This window comes from Perca flavescens, chromosome 15, assembly GCF_004354835.1.
Source record: "Perca flavescens isolate YP-PL-M2 chromosome 15, PFLA_1.0, whole genome shotgun sequence".
Taxonomy (NCBI): Eukaryota; Metazoa; Chordata; class Actinopteri; order Perciformes; family Percidae; genus Perca; species Perca flavescens.
The window spans coordinates 1,880,536-1,901,479 of NC_041345.1; the positions used below are offsets into that span (position 1 = coordinate 1,880,536).

At 44.7% G+C, this 20,944-nt stretch overlaps 1 protein-coding gene across 4 annotated transcripts in view; it reads left to right on the top strand.

The window, feature by feature from the left end:
- Nucleotides 1-20,316, top strand: part of prr36b (proline rich 36b) — a 73,712-nt gene extending 53,396 nt beyond the window's left edge. For 2 of the 4 annotated variants that reach the window (XM_028600133.1, XM_028600134.1), the window contains exons 5-10: nucleotides 4,658-4,884; nucleotides 6,597-7,846; nucleotides 9,164-9,574; nucleotides 15,577-15,975; nucleotides 17,081-17,872; nucleotides 18,807-20,316. In XM_028600133.1, the coding sequence (XP_028455934.1) occupies nucleotides 4,658-4,884; nucleotides 6,597-7,846; nucleotides 9,164-9,574; nucleotides 15,577-15,975; nucleotides 17,081-17,872; nucleotides 18,807-19,142 (3,415 nt within the window). In that variant the 3' untranslated portion in view covers nucleotides 19,143-20,316. Of the gene's footprint in view, nucleotides 1-4,657; nucleotides 4,885-6,596; nucleotides 7,847-9,163; nucleotides 9,575-15,576; nucleotides 15,976-17,080; nucleotides 17,873-18,805 lie in introns of all 4 variants that reach the window. The other 2 variants (XM_028600136.1, XM_028600137.1) reach the window with 2 other exon arrangements.
- Nucleotides 20,317-20,944: the final 628 nt, after the last annotated feature.

Here is a 20,944-nt window from a genome sequence, read left to right on the forward strand (position 1 = left end):
TCTTTTCCCCAAGAGCTTATTCTCATTTCACCTTTTTAACATCTTGTTCATTGGCGGACAGTTTTAGGCTTAATATCTTCACATCTCATTCAAGGCTTCAACCATTTAAGTTAAGGACTCAGAGCTTTTGCGGTGATTCACACTGAAGTCTTGTTAAAGGAGAACTATGCAGCTTTTCTTTTAACTTAATTTACCTTAACTGAACAGCTTCAATATTCACATTTAACAAGCTGGAATCAGAAGTTTTACTTACTTTTCATTAAAAATGACTCAAACCGATTAATTGATTATCAAAACAGTTGACAGCTAATCGATTGATCTTTGCAGCTCTAATAAACACTAACACATTTACAAACAAATAACCCAGTGTTTCCCACACATAGACTAATCAGTGGCGGTGCGCCACAGAATCAACACCGGCCGCCACATATTGCGTTTCGTTATTTTTTTACGCTATTTAAAGGTCTCATGACATGGTGCTCTTTGGATGCTTTTATATAGACCTTTTAGTGGTCCCCTAATACTATATCTGAAGTCTCTTTTATATAGACTTTAGTGGTCCCCTAATACTGTATCTGAAGTCTCTTTTATATAGACCTTAGTGGTCCCCTAATACTGTATCTGAAGTCTCTTTTATATAGACCTTAGTGGTCCCCTAATACTGTATCTGAAGTCTCTTTTATATAGACTTTAGTGGTCCCCTAATACTGTATCTGAAGTCTCTTTTATATAGACCTTAGTGGTCCCCTAATACTGTATCTGAAGTCTCTTTTATATAGACCTTAGTGGTCCCCTAATACTGTATCTGAAGTCTCTTTTATATAGACCTTAGTGGTCCCCTAATACTATATCTGAAGTCTCTTTTATATAGACTTTAGTGGTCCCCTAATACTGTATCTGAAGTCTCTTTTATATAGACCTTAGTGGTCCCCTAATACTGTATCTGAAGTCTTTTATATAGACCTTAGTGGTCCCCTAATACTGTATCTGAAGTCTCTCTGCCTCTAGCCCCTCCCCCTTCTGAAGTCTCGCGCCGCATGCATGACAGCGTCAACGCTGCACTTCAGGCTCAGAGGCTATGGTTATGTTAATAGTAGTATGCTGTGGGTGGTCTTGCAATGGGATTAACTATACTAATAAAAAACGTAGAAGGACCACAGCCACACCGCTGCGAAAGCTCCCCGAAAGCCTTTTATCAGAGTCTGGTTGTCACCTCCACTCCATATCTTTATAACGGAGCTAACCGGAGCTGACTGGAGCTAACCGCTAACGGAGCTAATCGTTGCTAACGGAGCCTTCAGTTCTCCGTGCGGGTTTCCATTAACTGTATTTATGGACTCAAGCCAGAATAAGACCCGTAATTATGTTAAATTGGCTTTACAAGTTTTTAAACCGCATTTTTCAACCTTTCTGATTTTCCAGTAATGTGTCATCGATTAGCGTTTTAGTAGTTTTCCATAACCTGAGGTTGTTGGGTTTTTAAGATCAGTAAAACTGCATCGACATGATCCAACAACCTCAGTAAGTACGAGTGACGCACCTTTCATTGCCCCAAAGCCAATTCTAAATGTTGTGGATGATCTGTAAAAGCTAGTTTGGACTTCTGACGGGACCACACCCTGACTTTGTTGCCACCTGTTGCTTCCTGGCTTTGATCTTATTTCATGTGACTAAAACTTATTCCATTACATTTTGCAGGTTGTGGTTAGCACACACTACTGTATTGCCCTTACACAGTCAATTAGAGCTGCATAGATTACAGTGTTTTACTCTAGAAGGGTTAAATTAATCGGCAACTATTTTGATAATCGAGCAATCGTCATTTTTTTATGAAAAAAAAAAGTCTAAATTCTCTGATTCCAGCTTGTTAGATGTGAATATTGTTCTAGTGTCTTCTCTCCTCTGGGACAGGAAACTGAATATCTTTTGAGTCGGGGACAAAACAAGACATTTGAGGACGTCTTCTTGGGCTTTTTGGGAAACACTGATGCACATTTTTCACATCTTTCTGACATTATAGAGTAGAGGTCGACCGATAGTGGATTTTACCGATACCGATAGCTAGGTTGGGCCGTATTTGCCGATAACCGATTAATCGACCGATAGTATTTAGAATTCATACTGGATAAAAACAAACGTGACACTCCAAGTAAAACAGTGCTGAACTTTATTATAAAAATAAAAAAACTGTATTGAACCATGAAAACATGCTAAATGAAATAAATATATAAATATAATTAAATATTGATGTCAATAAAAGACATTCATTCAAACTGAAACAAAAAACAAAAAAAGCATGTGCTCTCCGTGCAGCGCGCAGTAAACTATCGGTATGGATTTTTGCCGATAAGAATAGTTCCACCAATCAACTATTATAGAGACCAAACAACTCATCCACTCATCCAGAAAAGAATCAACAAACTAATCATCAGCTGCAGCCCTGCGTGTTACTAAAACATATTCCAGGTTGTGTAAAGCACACACTGCTCCATAGCCCTCACGCAACGAGTCTGCTTTTTAAACACAGCTCACGGTTTTCAGCCGAGTTATTTCTGTTCTCCTTTCAGTATTAAAGATTAACACGGCCCCAGCCATCTTCAATCTCCCGCTACCTCCCTGTTCTCTTTCTGCCAGTTCTCGCTCCAATTCTTTATTTAGAAACAGGCCGTTAGTGTAGCGTGGGCCCAGGGGATTGCACACCACAGCCTTGTCGGGACTACTCGATGTACAGAACAGGCCAAAAGTTTGGACACACCTTCTCATTCAATGAGTTTCCTTTTTATTTTCATGACTATTTACATTGTAGATTCTCACTGAAGGCATCAAAACTATGAATGAACACATATGGAATTATGTACTTAACAAAAAAGTGTGAAATAACTGAAAACATGTCTTATATTTTAGATTCTTCAAAGTAGCCACCCTTTGCTTTTTTATTAATAAGGGAAATAATTCCACTAATTAACCCTGACAAAGCACACCTGTGAAGGTAAAACCATTTCAGGTGACTACCTCATGAAGCTCATTGAGAGAACACCAAGGGTTTGCAGAGTTATCAAAAAAAGCAAAGGGTGGCTACTTTGAAGAATCTAAAATATAAGACATGTTTTCAGTTATTTCACACTTTTTTGTTAAGTACATAATTCCATATGTGTTCATTCATAGTTTTGATGCCTTCAGTGAGAATCTACGATGTAAATAGTCATGAAAATAAAGACATTGAATGAGAAGGTGTGTCCAAACTTTTGGCCTGTACTGTAGGTTACTTCGCTCACATGTGGAATAGGAGCCAGCTTCCAGGCCGGGTGATGCATACCCCCCTGAGTGTCCTCCCCCCTTCTCCACCCATCTGTGGGCAGTGGGTAGAGACAGGAGATCAGGGACAGGGTTGACTGGGGGTGGGATGCCTCTCTGGGGCCCGTCGTGACTCACCTCCCAGACTGCTTCACTTCTGTTGCCCTCAGGAGAGTTTGTCATCGGGCTGTGGAGGAGGGAACTGGGCCTCGGATGCTGTTTCAGACTAAAGACAGAATAGATTCGTTCATAGTCTGTTTATAATCAGTCAATCTATCAAACTTTATTTGTAATTTGTATAGCTTTTAAAAACTAGTTTACACAGTGCTTTGACAGAAAAAACAAAAGAACATACAAATCAATACATCTACACATATATACACATTATTGTAATAATAAAAGAATGGTATACGTGCAGTTTATTGTCCCAAATTCCATATGGGAGATTATACGTGCAGTTTAGTGTCCCAAATTCCCCATACGTCTTTTAATTATGAACCTGCTAAACCACCTGTGTTTTATAGTAATTAATGTGCACATGCGTGACAAGTTTACCGCTCAAAAAGTCATTTATTAAGTCATTTTGTTGCAAACAGTAACTTCTTAAAATGACTGAACAAGCTGATAATAAGACAACACAAGACATTTGAGGACATCATCTTGGGCTTTTTGGGAAACACTGATCCACATTTTCACCATTTTCTGACATTTTATAGATCATACAACAAATCCATTTCTCGAAAAATCTAGCTAAACAATCTACAGATTAAAAGACAATGGAAATAATCCATTAGTTGCAGCCCTAGTGATAAATCGTGGGTTTCCTGTGTGAACATGTACTCTAGGCTAAGTATTTTGGGCTACTGCCACATTTGTCAAAGTCTATTTAGGTCAAGGCCTTGGCTGCTTGTGCACTCATTAAGACCGGCCTCTCCTCTCCTTATCCCTACATGTATTGTTTTTCAGTCTTGCAATCCTGTTTGTTCGGTTTCTGATCCTCTGGCATTAGAAGTGACTAACGAATGACTCGACAAAGTCTTGCTCCCTGTCACAACCATTCTAAGAGCCAGAGAAAGGCCTGATGTTGGCCCCAAGCTGTGGATTTATTTTAACGCTTGTGTCACCTTTAATAAATCTTTATCCTTTTGTTGTTGTTGTAAATCACCATATTATTGAGCAACCTTGAATATGTCTGTCTCATGTTGAATGACAAAATGAGTAAGCCTAGAGGAAAGACAGAGAGCGATATTCATGATTTATACAGAACTATGCACACTTAGCCGGCATTGTTTCTCTGCCCAAGATCTGTGCTGCAATGCCTCTCAGCATTTTCTCAACCTTCTTCTTTATGTTATTTCTCCAGGCCTCCGATTGGCTCTGCACCATCATCTCGTCCTGCCACAGGCGCGATCCGGCCGCCCACCGGCAGCGCAGCCAAGAGCTCCCCAGCTGCAGCCAAACCTGCCGCCCCTAAAAACCCCTACACCGCCTCCGTCAAGCCGGCCGCCTCCAAACTAACCTCCACTACCCCATCTGGTGGCAAACCTCCAGCGTCACAAACATCCAGAAACGTAACCCCTGTGAAGAAAGGTAAAAAAAATTAAAACATACAATATTTGACTTGTGAGCTGTGATGCACAAGCAAGCAAATATGTGATGCTTCTTTTCTTTTGTACAATATAGTTGAACTCTGATTATAAATGTCTTAAAGTGCTCTTATTATGCTTTTTGGCTTTTCTTCTTTCTGTTGTGTTATATATCTTTTTTTTTGTGTGAACGTTATAGGTTTACAAAGTGAAAAAGTCCAAATTTCCCCCAAAGGGACTTACCATCTCCAACAGAAAACACTGTTCACCAACTGCTCCAAACAGCTCTATTGTAGTCCAGCCTTTACTTCAGAGACAAACGTTATAATGCTCACCTAGCTGCTAGCATGGCACGCCCTCATACTCTGCTTCTGACTGGCTAGTAGTCCTTACCTAGGTACTGTCAGGGCCCTCATACTCTGCTTCTGACTGGCTAGTAGTCCTTACCTAGCTACTGAGCATGTGCAACTCCCAACAAAGATGGAACAGACGTGAGATGTCTCACTCTGTAGCTAAAACAGAGAGCTCAACACACAGGGTGAAAAGAGGAGCTGCAGCAATGTGCAGTACAACAGAAATAATGTAAACCTATTCTGATATAACCTCTAAATACAATTATGAACCTGAAAATGAGCATAATAAGCATAATAAAAGCATTTGGTGCGACAGGGTCGAGGAAACTGACCACCCCGGCTCTAAGTGGGCGGCCTTCTGCCCGCTGCCGGTCGGGACACAGAGACACTGATACAGAAATACATGATATGATTCATAACAATAATAGCAGTTGGTATGATGCGCCGTGGCACTTATAATAACAATAAAGTTAACCGAATGACTAGAAATAATACAGCACCATATAAATGCGGAATATAACAAACCATATTGAATTGCTTTATGTGTGAATTATTAAAGGTCCCATGACATGGTGCTCTTTGGATGCTTTTATATAGGCCTTAGTGGTCCCCTAATACTGTATCTGAAGTCTCTTTTATATAGACCTTAGTGGTCCTCTAATACTGTATCTGAAGTCTCTTTTATATAGACCTTAGTGGTCCCCTAATACTGTATCTGAAGTCTCTTTTATATAGACCTTAGTGGTCCTCTAATACTGTATCTGAAGTCTCTTTTATATAGACCTTAGTGGTCCCCTAATACTGTATCTGAAGTCTCTTTTATATAGACCTTAGTGGTCCCCTAATACTGTATCTGAAGTCTCTTTTATATAGACCTTAGTGGTCCCCTAATACTGTATCTGAAGTCTCTTTTATATAGACCTTAGTGGTCCCCTAATACTGTATCTGAAGTCTCTTTCCCAAAATTCAGCCTTGGTGCAGAATTCCAGCCACTAGAGCCAGTCCCACAATGAGCTTTCCTTAGGATGTGCCATTTCTGTGTCTGTAGCTATTGAGGAGGAGAGAGGGGGGCAAGGTGGAGGTGATATTTTGAGCCTTGTTAGAGGTGTAGAAATAGAGCTTTCTTTTTACTTTACCCTCTGCCCCGACGACTAGCATTATAAGGTAATCAGCGGTTTGCACTAAAACTGGTCACATCCGATTAGCATGAAAACATATCCCAGAGAACGCTTGACTCGGTACACGTGTGTTATTAACCCCTACGTTCATTTCCTGCCATAATTGTCCTTTTAAATTTAACTTGGAGAACCCTATGGCTGCCCTGTTTAATCATTCCTTGTGCTGTGTTTCCCCCCCTCCCCAGATGTTACCAAACCAGCCACTTCAGCATCCAAAAAGCCTGCAGATTCCCCCCTTACTCGCCCTTCCACTGCAATGAAGTCGGCAAAACCTGAGACCCCCAAATCAGCCTCAAAATCAGACGTTGCCTCCAAAAAGCCTGCTGCGAGTAAGGCTGCAGATACAAAGACACCCACCCGCTCCAAAACAGACAGTAAGCCCACACCTTCCAAGACCCCTGGCTCCAAAACAGCCACCGCCAAGGCCTCCACCCCCAAGAAAACTGTGGGCAGCAGCACCCCAACTCCAGTGAAACGTGGCCCCAAAGCTGAAAATGTTGCAGAAGCAGGAAAGGAAATGGCTGCTGCTGTAGCTACCGCTGCGGCCATCGCTACTGCAGCAGCTACCATCGCCGGGCCAGAGGTACCAGAACCAGAACCAGAAGCTGTGGGGAAATCTGCTGCTGCAGATGATTCACCAGAACTGATCTCCAGCCAGACAGAAGCAGTCCAAGAGAAAACTTCAGACCCCACACCAGAACCAGTGTTAGAACTGACACCAGAGCCTGTTAGGGAACTGACACCAGAGCCTGTTAGGGAACCGACACCAGAGCCTGTTCGGGAACCGACACCAGAGCCTGTTAGGGAGTCGACACCAGAGCCTGTTAGGGAGCCGACACCAGAGCCTGTTCGGGAACGAACTCCCGAACCTGTTCGGGAACCGAGTCCAGACCAACTACGAGAAACCTCTCCCGAGCCTCTCCCAGAGCCGCTGTCTCAGTCATCGGCGGATCCAGATCTCGGAGCTGAACCGGTGTATGAAGACGAGTCCAGCGCTCCGCTGTCGGCTCAGCTGGACCTCTTCACGTTCCAGGACTCTGCCAGGGACTCCCTGGGAACTACGGTCATGTCTCCTCCTTGCTCTCCACAGGGCCCAGTTTCCCCCGTCGGAGACATGAACCTGTCTGACTTTGCTCCCCAGAGCCTCGTCAACGCGATAAACTTCGACACCGAAGAGGAAACGGAGAAGAAAAACCAGTTTGAGGCTCAGAAGACCAGGGAGGAGGAAGAGGAGGACGAAGAAGAAGAAGAAGAAGAAGAAGAGAAGGATAACTTGTGTATGCCTGCCTCCACAGCTCCATCTGCAGAGGCCTACAACATGATGGCACATCCTCACGATTTCCCCCAGAGGGACCTGATGTCTCCGCACGAAAAGGAAAAGGAGGAGGCCGTGGAGAAGGCTGACGAAGAGATAAACGAGGACCACGATGACGAGGTAGGGCTGGGCAATATATCGATATTATATCGGTATCGTGATATGAGACTAGATATCGTCTTAGATTTTGGATATCGTAATATCGTAAATGGCTTAAGTGTCTTTTCCTGGTTGTAAAGGCTACATTACAGTAGAAGGGGGTTCCATTTAAAACAAAATAACTGCGAACTGTAAATATATTTAAAAAATATATATATTTAGTGTATTAATTATATTTAATTAAAGTGCATCAACATAAATAAAATTGCAAAGGCAAACCCTTTCTCTAACTGAAAAGTCACAGTCGATTTTTTGAAAATATGAATCGATTTGACCTACCAACTCGATTTTTAAATCAAATACATTTTTTTCCCAGCCCTACATTACAGTAGAGTGGTCTCATTTTCTGAACTTACCAGACTGTTGTAGCTCTTCTATTATTTGTACCTTTACCCACTTAGTCATTATATCCACATTACTGAAGATTATTTATCTAAAATCTCATTGTGAAGATGTTTTGTTAAAGCACCAATTCAGGGTTCATACGTTTTTGAAAAAAAAAGTTATGGAATTTGAAAAATGCAAATTCCAGGCCTGGAAAGGTTTTGGAAACATAAAAAGACCCAGAAAGTTTTGGAAAAGTCATGGAATTTATTTTAACAGCATAATATGTCATTTATAAATGTATTTTCACGTCGTCTTAACCTCAACGTTGTATTTGGGGAGCGATATGAATCCCACTATGAATCACATAAATTGTCATTCGTTTTAGAGTTACTGAGGGTAAACTTTAACACAGATTAGTATTCTTATTGTGTAATGTCGACTGACATTTTCTGGAACACACAGTCATGAAAATTTGCCAAAAAGTCATGAAAAATACATGAAAAAGTCATGGAAAAGTATTGCTTAAAATGTGTATGAAGCCTGTCTTATTGTGTAATGTCGACTGACATTTTCAGGAACATATAGTCATGGAAATTTACCAAAAAGTCATGGAAAAGTATTGGTTAAAATGTGTAAGAACCCTGTCTTATTGTGTAATGTCGACTGACATTTTCGGGAACATATAGTCCTGGAAATTTGCCAAAAATACATGAAAAAGTCATGGAAAAGTATTGGTTAAAATGTGTAAGAACCCTGTCTTATTGTGTAATGTCGACTGACATTTTCAGGAACATATAGTCATGGAAATTTACCAAAAAGTCACGGAAAAGTATTGGTTAAAACGCGTATGAACCCTGCCAATTGTAAAACCCTATAATATCGCCACAATATCGACATTGAGGTGTTAGGACTAAGAATATCGCGATATCTGATTTTCTCCGTATCGCCCAGGCCTATGACGAGGACTACGAAGACGAGGAGCAGAGGAGGCTAGGTCACCAGCCGCTGTCCTTCGCCACCGACATGAGCACGTCTCAGCCCTCCGAGGAGCTCCAGGCCAGGGCCTTCGGCGGCTCGGCAGGTTGGCATGGCGACGAACAGCTGTCCGGCATGGACTCGGAGGACGTGAGCAGCTGCGGCAGCAGCAGCCGGCAGCACGGTGTGTCGGACCTGAGCAGCACGCAGCACACGGCGCTGCTGGAGGGCACCCAGAGCTCAGACGCCCTCGTGGGAGACGCCAACGTCATGGGCTCGCCCAACGTGGAAACGCTCGCCAACGAGGAAGAGGAAGACGAAGACGAAGAGGACGAGCGGGTGGACGATATGGACCTGAGCTCAGAGAGAGTGGAGGAGCATCATAAGGTGAGCGAATGAACGAGATGAGGAGATTTATTTCAGACAAATCAAAAGTGAAATGGTCCTTTTTCACAGCAGACATGTTGACTGATCATAGTAGGAAAAGCACAGCTGAGATTGATCACCTTAACGATGGCTCAGTTCCATCAAGTGTCCCAGTAAGATATTTCAGTGAGTCAGCATGAACAATACCAGGACCTCTCCTAAGTGGAATGCAGCCATCAGTAATGGTTTAATACCAGGGTCTCTCCTAAGTGGAATGCAGCCATCAGTAATGGTTTAATACCAGGGTCTCTCCTAAGTGGAATGCAGCCATCAGTAATGGTTTTGAACACACCTGTGCTGATCCTACTATGACATTTCAACATGTCTGCTGTGAGTAAGATCTATAAACAAGATTTTAGCCTGGCTCGGCCCTCCTACGTACTTCCGTTCAATTTTCATTTCCCTTCAGTACTGTGTCTGGGTTTGCAGTATATTCACGGGTTTTCTCCGACCAAATATTTACCGGTCCAATCAGTGAACAGAGGGAGAGGCTGAGAACGATGGCGTTACGGTCGTGATGTGCGCTAGTTTGAGTTGTAGTTCCGTTCAGTTTAGGTGAGAACGCGATCTGACCGAAATACAGGAACGAGAACCAACAACATGCACTAGCCTGCGACTTCAACCTTGCACACAATTTACAAATTTATATTATTTAAAGGAACACGCCGACTTATTGGGAATTTAGCTTATTCACTGTAACCCCCAGAGTTAGACTAGTCCATACATACCCTTCTCATCTCCGTGTGTGCTGTAATGCTGTCTGGCGGCTCCAGTAACATCAGGCCAGCACAGAACCTGAAGGTGAATGGTTCCAGTAATCCTACTGCTCCAAATAAGTGACAAAATAACTCCAACATGTTCCTATTTACAGGTTGTGATTTGTAGAGTCACAGCGTGTACAAATAACAACGTAACATGAGACACAGCCATCTTCTAACCGTAAACAAACCGGGAACTATATTCTCAGGCGGAACAATATAGTACTTGGGCGGAGTGATATGCTTTGCAGCAAGCCTGTCTGAGAATATAGTTCCCGGTTTGTTTACTGTTAGAAGATGGATGTGACTCATGTTACGTTGTTTTTTGTACACGCTGTGACTCTACATATTACAACATGTAAATAGGAACATGTTGGTGTTATTTTGTCACTTTTGTCACAATTCGGAGCAGTAGGCTAGTTGGAACCAGTTACCTGCAGGATCTGTGCTAAGCTAAGCTAATGCTGGAACCGTCAGGCAGCGTTACAGCACACACGGAGATGAGAAGGTTATGTATGGACTAGTCTAACTCTGGAGGTAACAGTGAATAAGATAATTTCCCAATAAGTCGACGTGTTCCTTTAAGGGACGATAACTTTCAGACCCATAAGCTGTTCTGACCACACATCGCTGGTCGTCTGTGTGACATCACCAGTCACAACACAATAACAACAACAAATATCAGAGCGTTTCCAGCAGGGAGGTTGTAGAGCGCCCTCCGGTGGACAAACTCTGCAACACCAACACTCACAACATGGTTCAAGGGGGTTTTGTCCCTTTTTTATTTTATTTTTTAAAATATTCATTTATCGGCCATTATAAATGCCGATACCGATAGTTTGGAAAATGCCCTAATATCGGCCGATATATCGGCCGGGCTCTAGTGTGAAAGCTCATCCCAACTCTGGGACGGATCAAACAAACAAACTCTGGTTCACTTGAAAATGGTGGCCTCGGTTCGCTTCCAAGTGAACTAGAGTTTGGTTCTTTTTAGGTGAGGGTTAGGTTTGGGTTTAACGGCTAATGTACCAGAGTCTGGTGGGACCAGGCTAATGTACCAGAGTCTGGTGGGACCAGGCTAATGTACTAGAGTCTGGTAGGACCAGGCTAGTGTACCAGAGTCTGGTAGGACCAGGCTAATGTACTAGAGTCTGGTAGGACCAGGCTAGTGTACCAGAGTCTGGTAGGACCAGGCTAATGTACCAGAGTCTGGTAGGACCAGGCTAATGTACTAGAGTCTGGTAGGACCAGGCTAGTGTACCAGAGTCTGGTAGGACCAGGCTAGTGTACCAGAGTCTGGTAGGACCAGGCTAGTGTACCAGAGTCTGGTAGGACCAGGCTAATGTACTAGAGTCTGGTAGGACCAGGCTAATGTACCAGAGTCTGGTAGGACCAGGCTAATGTACCAGAGTCTGGTAGGACCAGGCTAATGTACTAGAGTCTGGTAGGACCAGGCTAATGTACCAGAGTCTGGTAGGACCAGGCGAATGTACCAGAGTCTGGTAGGACCAGGCTAGTGTACCAGAGTCTGGTAGGACCAGGCTAATGTACCACAGTCTGGTAGGACCAGGCTAGTGTACCAGAGTCTGGTAGGACCAGGCTAATGTACCACAGTCTGGTAGGACCAGGCTAGTGTACCAGAGTCTGGTAGGACCAGGCTAATGTACCACAGTCTGGTAGGACCAGGCTAGTGTACCAGAGTCTGGTAGGACCAGGCTAGTGTACCAGAGTCTGGTAGGACCAGGCTAATGTACCAGAGTCTGGTAGGACCTGGCTAATGTACCAGAGTCTGGTAGGACCAGGCTAATGTACTAGAGTCTGGTAGGACCAGGCTAATGTACCAGAGTCTGGTAGGACCAGGCTAATGTACCAGAGTCTGGTAGGACCAGGCGAATGTACCAGAGTCTGGTAGGACCAGGCTAATGTACCAGAGTCTGGTAGGACCAGGATAGTGTACCAGAGTCTGGTAGGACCAGGCTAGTGTACCAGAGTCTGGTAGGACCAGGCTAATGTACCAGAGTCTGGTAGGACCTGGCTAATGTACCAGAGTCTGGTAGGACCAGGCTAATGTACTAGAGTCTGGTAGGACCAGGCTAATGTACCAGAGTCTGGTAGGACCAGGCTAATGTACCAGAGTCTGGTAGGACCAGGCGAATGTACCAGAGTCTGGTAGGACCAGGCTAATGTACCAGAGTCTGGTAGGACCAGGCTAATGTACCAGAGTCTGGTAGGACCAGGCTAATGTACCAGAGTCTGGTAGGACCAGGCAAATGTACTAGAGTCTGGTAGGACCAGGCTAGTGTACCAGAGTCTGGTAGGACCAGGCTAGTGTACCAGAGTCTGGTAGGACCAGGCTAATGTACTAGAGTCTGGTAGGACCAGGCTAATGTACCAGAGTCTGGTAGGACCAGGCTAGTGTACCAGAGTCTGGTAGGACCAGGCTAATGTACCAGAGTCTGGTACGACCAGGCGAATGTACCAGAGTCTGGTAGGACCAGGCTAGTGTACCAGAGTCTGGTAGGACCAGGCTAATGGACCAGAGTCTGGTAGGACCAGGCTAATGTACCAGAGTCTGGTAGGACCAGGCGAATGTACCAGAGTCTGGTAGGACCAGGCGAATGTACCAGAGTCTGGTAGGACCAGGCGAATGTACCAGAGTCTGGTAGGACCAGGATAGTGTACCAGAGTCTGGTAGGACCAGGCTAGTGTACCAGAGTCTGGTAGGACCAGGCTAATGTACCAGAGTCTGGTAGGACCTGGCTAATGTACCAGAGTCTGGTAGGACCAGGCTAATGTACTAGAGTCTGGTAGGACCAGGCTAATGTACCAGAGTCTGGTAGGACCAGGCGAATGTACCAGAGTCTGGTAGGACCAGGCTAATGTACCAGAGTCTGGTAGGACCAGGCTAATGTACCAGAGTCTGGTAGGACCAGGCTAATGTACCAGAGTCTGGTAGGACCAGGCAAATGTACTAGAGTCTGGTAGGACCAGGCTAGTGTACCAGAGTCTGGTAGGACCAGGCTAGTGTACCAGAGTCTGGTAGGACCAGGCTAATGTACTAGAGTCTGGTAGGACCAGGCTAATGTACCAGAGTCTGGTAGGACCAGGCTAGTGTACCAGAGTCTGGTAGGACCAGGCTAATGTACCAGAGTCTGGTACGACCAGGCGAATGTACCAGAGTCTGGTAGGACCAGGCTAGTGTACCAGAGTCTGGTAGGACCAGGCTAATGGACCAGAGTCTGGTAGGACCAGGCTAATGTACCAGAGTCTGGTAGGACCAGGCTAGTGGACCAGAGTCTGGTAGGACCAGGCTAGTGGACCAGAGTCTGGTGGGACCAGGCTAGTGTACCAGAGTCTGGTAGGACCAGGCTAATGGACCAGAGTCTGGTGGGACCAGGCTAGTGGACCAGAGTCTGGTGGGACCAGGCTAGTGGACCAGAGTCTGGTGGGACCAGGCTAGTGTACCAGAGTCTGGTAGGACCAGGCTAATGGACCAGAGTCTGGTGGGACCAGGCTAGTGGACCAGAGTCTGGTGGGACCAGGCTAGTGTACCAGAGTCTGGTAGGACCAGGCTAATGGACCAGAGTCTGGTGGGACCAGGCTAGTGGACCAGAGTCTGGTGGGACCAGGCTAGTGGACCAGAGTCTGGTGGGACCAGGCTAGTGTACCAGAGTCTGGTAGGACCAGGCTAATGGACCAGAGTCTGGTGGGACCAGGCTAGTGGACCAGAGTCTGGTGGGACCAGGCTAGTGTACCAGAGTCTGGTAGGACCAGGCTAATGGACCAGAGTCTGGTAGGACCAGGCTAGTGTACCAGAGTCTGGTAGGACCAGGCTAATGGACCAGAGTCTGGTGGGACCAGGCTAATGGACCAGAGTCTGGTGGGACCAGGCTACCAAACTATAGGTGTGAAAGCTAATCCTAACCCTTCTCCACAGCTTTAGCGATTATTATAATTTATCAATCCACAGACCGTGTGTGCTGCCGTTCGCTCCCGTCTAACTTTCTACTAGAGGTAGAAACCGATAGTTGATTGGTGGAACTATCGTTATCGGCAAAAATCCATACCGATGGTTTTGCATTACAATAGCTCGTCTAGAGGAGAAATAAAAACTATCACTGATGCCTCGTGTTGTTTATTTTCGACACGTGTTACTGCGCGCTGCACGGAGAGCACATGCTTTTTTTTGTTTCAGTTTGAATGAATGTCTTTTATTGACTTCAATATTTATAAATGTTTTTCATTTAGCATGTTTTCGTGGTTCAATACAGTATTTTTTTATTTTTATAATAAAGTTCAGCACTGTTTTACTTGGAGTGTCATGTTTGTTTTTATCCAGTATCAGTTCTAAATACTATCTGTCGATTAATTGGTTATCGGCAAATACGGCCCAAACTACAGTACAGGCCAAAAGTTTGGACACACCTTCTCATTCAATGTGTTTCTTTATTTTCATTGATATCGTGATTTGAGACTAGATATCGTCTCAGAATTTTGGATATCTTTGTTCATGTTTCACAGAGTTTAACCTGAACCAGACCGATAACAAAGATAGAAATCACATCACATGCATACAGGGATAGTAGTATACATTTAGTAAACATATACAGTACAGGCCAAAAGTTTGGACACACCTTCTCATTCAATGCGTTTCCTTTTTATTTTCATGACTATTTACATTGTAGATTCTCACTGAAGGCATCAAAACTATGAATGAACACATATGGAATTATGTACTTAACAAGAAAGTGTGAAATAACTGAAAACATGTCTTATATTTTAGATTCTTCAAAGTAGCCACCCTTTGCTTTTTTTGATAACTCTGCAAACCCTTGGTGTTCTCTCAATGAGCTTCATGAGGTAGTCACCTGAAATGGTTTTACCTTCACAGGTGTGCTTTGTCAGGGTTAATTAGTGGAATTATTTCCCTTATTAATAAAAAAGCAAAGGGTGGCTACTTTGAAGAATCTAAAATATAAGACATGTTATCAGTTATTTCACACTTTTTTGTTAAGTACATAATTCCATATGTGTTCATTCATAGTTTTGATGCCTTCAGTGAGAATCTACAATGTAAATAGTCATGAAAATAAAAAGGAAACGCATTGAATGAGAAGGTGTGTCCAAACTTTTGGCCTGTACTGTACATATCGGTATCGGTAAAATCCACTAATCGGTCGACCTCTACTTCCTACCGTTCGCCAGGTGTTCCAGCAGCGCGAGCGATATGAAGACGACGAAGACGAAGACGTGGAGATGCACAGCGAAGGAGTGACCGAGAGCGCCGGGAACGTAGACGACGACGACGACTTCAATGAGGAGGAGCGTCTAGACAACCTAAACCGGGCCGGTCCTCAGCCCTGCGGCCCCCATGCCTCCACCACCACCTCCTCCTCCTCCTGGGGCCTCCAGACCAACCCCTTCTGTGACCCCTGGGCTCAGCCGGCCTCGCTGCTCGCCGCCGAGGCCTCCTCCCCGAGCCCGCTCTCTGACCACGGTGCGGCCGAGTCCGAGACGCCCATCCTGTCTCCGGCCCTGGCGCGCTTGGACTCCGGCGAGCCTTCCTTCGCTCCTCCGTCAGAGCGCGAGTCGGCACATGACGAGGTAGGGCTGTGCAATTAATCGAAATTTATATTTACAGTACAGGCCAAAAGTTTGGACACACCTTCTCATTCAATGTGTTTCTTTATTTTCGTGACTATTTACATTGTAGATTCTCACTGAAGGCATCAAAACTATGAATGAACACATATGGAATTATGTACTTAACAAAAAAGTGTGAAATAACTGAAAACATGTCTTATATTTTAGATTCTTCAAAGTAGCCACCCTTTGCTTTTTTTGATAACTCTGCAAACCCTTGGTGTTCTCTCAATGAGCTTCATGAGGTAGTCACCTGAAATGGTTTTACCTTCACAGGTGTGCCTTGTCAGGGTTAATTAGTGGAATTATTTCCCTTATTAATAAAAAAAGCAAAGGGTGGCTACTTTGAAGAATCTAAAATATAAAATTTCGTTCTTCTGTACCCTAAGAAAACTTAATCGAAATGTAATCGTGATTATGATTGCGGCTCCCAGTGATCACAAAAACAGAATAATCGAGAAAAACTCATTTAGCTCATTACGTTTAGCAAGTAAACTCTTATTTTCACACACACACACAGACATACGACACACACACAAACACACACACACACACACAGACATAGGACACACACACAGACATAGGACACACAAACACACAATCACACACAGACATAGGACACACACACACACACACACACACACACACACAGACATAGGACACACAAACACACAATCACACACAGACATAGGACACACACACACACACACACACACACACACAGACATAGGACACACACACAAACACACACACACACACAGACATAGGACACACACACACACACATAGACGGAGACACACACACACAAACATAGACAGAGACACACACACAGACATAGGACACACACACACACACATAGACGGAGACACACACACACACACACACACACACACACACACATACGACACACAGACATACGACACACACACACACAGACATAGGACACACACACACACACACACACACACACACACACACACACACACGTCAACGAGTAATCGTGTTGAATTATCGTGATATTGACCGAAATAATCGTGACTATATATTTCTTTCTCTAATGGAGCAGCCCTACGGGGAGCCTGACGAGGCTCGCGTGCTGTTCGCCGCCGGCCCCGCCGCCGGCGCGCCCGGTGGCTCCACCGTGGCTCCGGGCGCGCGCCACAGCGGCAGCGAGACGAGCACGCCGGAGGAGCTCCGCGACTACGACAGCAGCTCCGGCGTGGAGTCCCGCTCCGACAAACAGCAGACCCCGGTGCCGGCCTCGGCGCGGCCCGACGTGGAGCAGGACCTGGGGATCCACCTGGAGAAGGGAGACGGGGAGGAGGAGGAGGCCGAGACGCTGCCGGCCGACGAGGTCCCGGGAACCGGACCCCCGACCGCGCCGGCCTCCGCGCCCACCTCCGCGTCGACCTCGGGCGACGAGGCCAGCGACACCGAGGGAGAGATGCAGATAAACGAGCCCGACGCGGCGACGAGGGACGACTGCGCCGGCTTCGACAGCCCCACGAAAACCCCCGCCCGCAGTCTGCCGGCCCTCGAGGAAGACGAGGAGGGCGCCGGGTACGCGCCCGCCGGGTACGCCGAGGAAGACGGAGGCGGCACCACGCCGCAGTCGGCCAACTCGGTGGCGTCGTACGGCTTCGACTGCACCACGTCCAACTCCAACGCTCACTCCGTGGCCGAGAGCTGCGGGAAAAGCCCCGGGATCTTCTCGCTGGAGAACGAAGAGCAGCTGCCCGACGAGGCCAAGGACCCCTCCCTCATCAAGGAGCTCACGCTGCCGGCCGAGGCCAAGGACCCCTCCCTCGTCAAGGAGCTCACGCTGCCGGCCGAGGCCAAGGACCCCTCCCTCATCAAGGTAGGGCTGTGTTTTTTAGTTTAGACTTTTATTCTTCCCCGTAGGGCATTGGGTGTCAAAGTTATTTTCACTAGGGGCCACACTGGAAAGAGAGAATCGCACCAAGGGCCGGACATGTAGAGTTTATCGGAGTGCTTTTTGTTACTGCAGGTCACTTTTTGTTTATTAACATTTTGATAGTTTTGATAGTTGTTTTTGTGGCTTTCTCCGACATTTGTCACCTTTTTTGTAAATTTATTGCTTTTTCCCCACATTTTTGTACAGTACAGGCCAAAAGTTTGGACACACCTTCTCATTCAATGAGTTTCCTTTTTATTTTCATGACTATTTACATTGTAGATTCTCACTGAAGGCATCAAAACTATGAATGAACACATATGGAATTATGTACTTAACAAAAAAGTGTGAAATAACTGAAAACATGTCTTATATTTTAGATTCTTCAAAGTAGCCACCCTTTGCTTTTGTATTAATAAGGGAAATAATTCCACTAATTAACCCTGACAAGGCACACCTGTGAAGGTAAAACCATTTCAGGTGACTACCTCATGAAGCTCATTGAGAGAACACCAAGGGTTTGCAGAGTTATCAAAAAAAGCAAAGGGGGCTACTTTGAAGAATCTAAAATATAAGACATGTTTTCAGTTATTTCACACTTTTTTGTTAAGTACATAATTCCATATGTGTTCATTCATAGTTTTGATGCCTTCAGTGAGAATCTACAATGTAAATAGTCATGAAAATAAAAAGGAAACTCATTGAATGAGAAGGTGTGTCCAAACTTTTGTCCTGTACTGTATATTACTGAAGATTATTTATCTAAAATCTCATTGTGAAGATGTTTTTGTCAAAGCACCAATTGTAAACGCTAGAATATCGCCACAACATTAGAACAAGGATATCGCGATATCTGATTTTTCTCCGTATCGCCCTGCCCTGCATGAAGGATCTGACCGAGGCCCAGGACCAGTCCCTGATCGAGGATCTGACGCTGGCCGCCCAGGCCGACGACAACCCGCTAGGCAGACCGGTGGACCTGATGCCTCTGGGACGTCCCGGAGACATCAAACCGAGCAGTCTAGACGAGCACCACTACATGTTCGGGGGAAAGATGGAGGCAGCAGACCACGTAGAGGACGACGAACAGTTGGAGCCCAGTCAGCGTCTCGTTGGCGTGGAATCTGGAGACCCCGGCGACAGCCAGCCGCCCTACTACTCCACCTCCACCATATGTGATAAGACTGATAGTTTTCTGGCAGGTAATGTATAAGTCCCCTCCTATTACCCTCTCTGGAATGCACCTTTACCCCGCAACCTTCCTCCCTCTTCTGTTACCTGTTGTCTGTTTTCTCTCCAGTTGGGTTAGATGGCTTAGAAGAAGAAATAGGGGAGGGGGAAAAGAGGAGAGCAAGATTGTAGAAAAAATATGGAGATGGGGTCCGGGAAAAAAAATGAAATATGACTGTAGCAATTTTTAAATGAAGCCTCTCTCTTTCATACTGTTACCTGTCATGGTTATGAGTGTATGGCTTAAACTCCTTTTATGTACAATAGCTACTACCGATTTCTAGTAGAATGCTCTTTTTAAGTAACACTGCATATTTCTGTAGCCCCTTGAATTTGGGGTATTGACATTGACTGATTGGTCGAACTGTGACTGAGCTTATAAACCGACAAAAAAACAACAACAAAAAAAAGAGGACAACACACACACACACACACACACACACAGATGGAATGAAATGGACTCAATGTGTATTTATCCTACTGTTTTTACCGAACAAATGTCTGAACAGAAGATTGTTTTGGTTTTGTATTTGCTTACTTGTGTTTTTTTGATTTTGATTTTTCTGTTGAAACCTGGTCCTCCCTACCGTGTGTACACTTCATGTTCAACAGCACCTTAGCAGTAGTCACATGCTCCTTTTTTTTTTTTAGCTCTCAAAATAAGAACTAGATATGAATTAACACGGCAGATTTGTTGAGGTAGGTGTGGGAGTGTTAGATTGCAGTTGGTGACGTTTCTTAATGTGTGCTTCAAGAGGCTCCGAGCTCTCCGCATATACAGTAGGTCGTTATAACGTATATAACGTGCAGTCGCGTACAGTATGTGTTTCAGGCATTTGGATTTTTAAGTGGCTTAAGCTTCAAGCCTCAGTTAGCTGATCATTTGTGTTCCAGAAAAGACGTAACAACTAGCCTTTTTATTGTGATGAGACCCTGCATTGTCCTACAGCGCTATCACAGTTGAGCTTTACACTCGCTTAAATCGTTTTCATAGTGAGCGATTGGCTTACTATTTCAACAGTATATTGCATGTTTAACTAACATAAAGACTGTGTACTACCTTGAATTTGAAACAATTCTACACTACACATGTTCATCAATGAATGGTTCACGCTAGGTTATCTTTCAAAATTCCATTAAAACATCATTGCAAGGCATTTTGTTCCTGTTTCTTATTTCCCCAGTTGATCCAGCATGCCTGAACTTTAAGTGTCCTTTGTGTGTGTTTCCAGTCTCTGTGTCTTTGTATGTTGTCAACATTTAATTCACCATTGGAATAACCCGGCAAACAGGAAGCGATGCAACATTGTACAATGGAATTTTGTTTGAATCAAAGAGGTAATCCTGAATGGTGTCCCTGTGCCCTGTTCTCTCCAGCATGCTTATGCCTTCAGGACATTTTCAGAGTCTACACAAACAACATTCAGACCACATCCTCGGCAGGTGGCGCTCACTTAAAGGTACTTAAAAACTAATTTTAGTTCATGGGCCACATCCCCCTAATTTTGATCAAGTGGGCCAGACCTAGCCTAGAAATCTAGAATCAAAACAATGCCGAAACCTACTCACAGTACAACAGTAGTGAAGCTGTAGTAACATAATTATCAGCACTTCTGTCTCATTTGTGTCCCACTACAGACTGATCTCATGAAGTGGCGTATGTATGACACGCTAATTCCTATGTGTGTGTAACGCATAATCGCTTTGTAGCGTGTTTATCAACGCTGTTTGGCCTCCGTTGACTTACATTACCTTGCGATTGCACCGAATTGATGCCATAGCGAG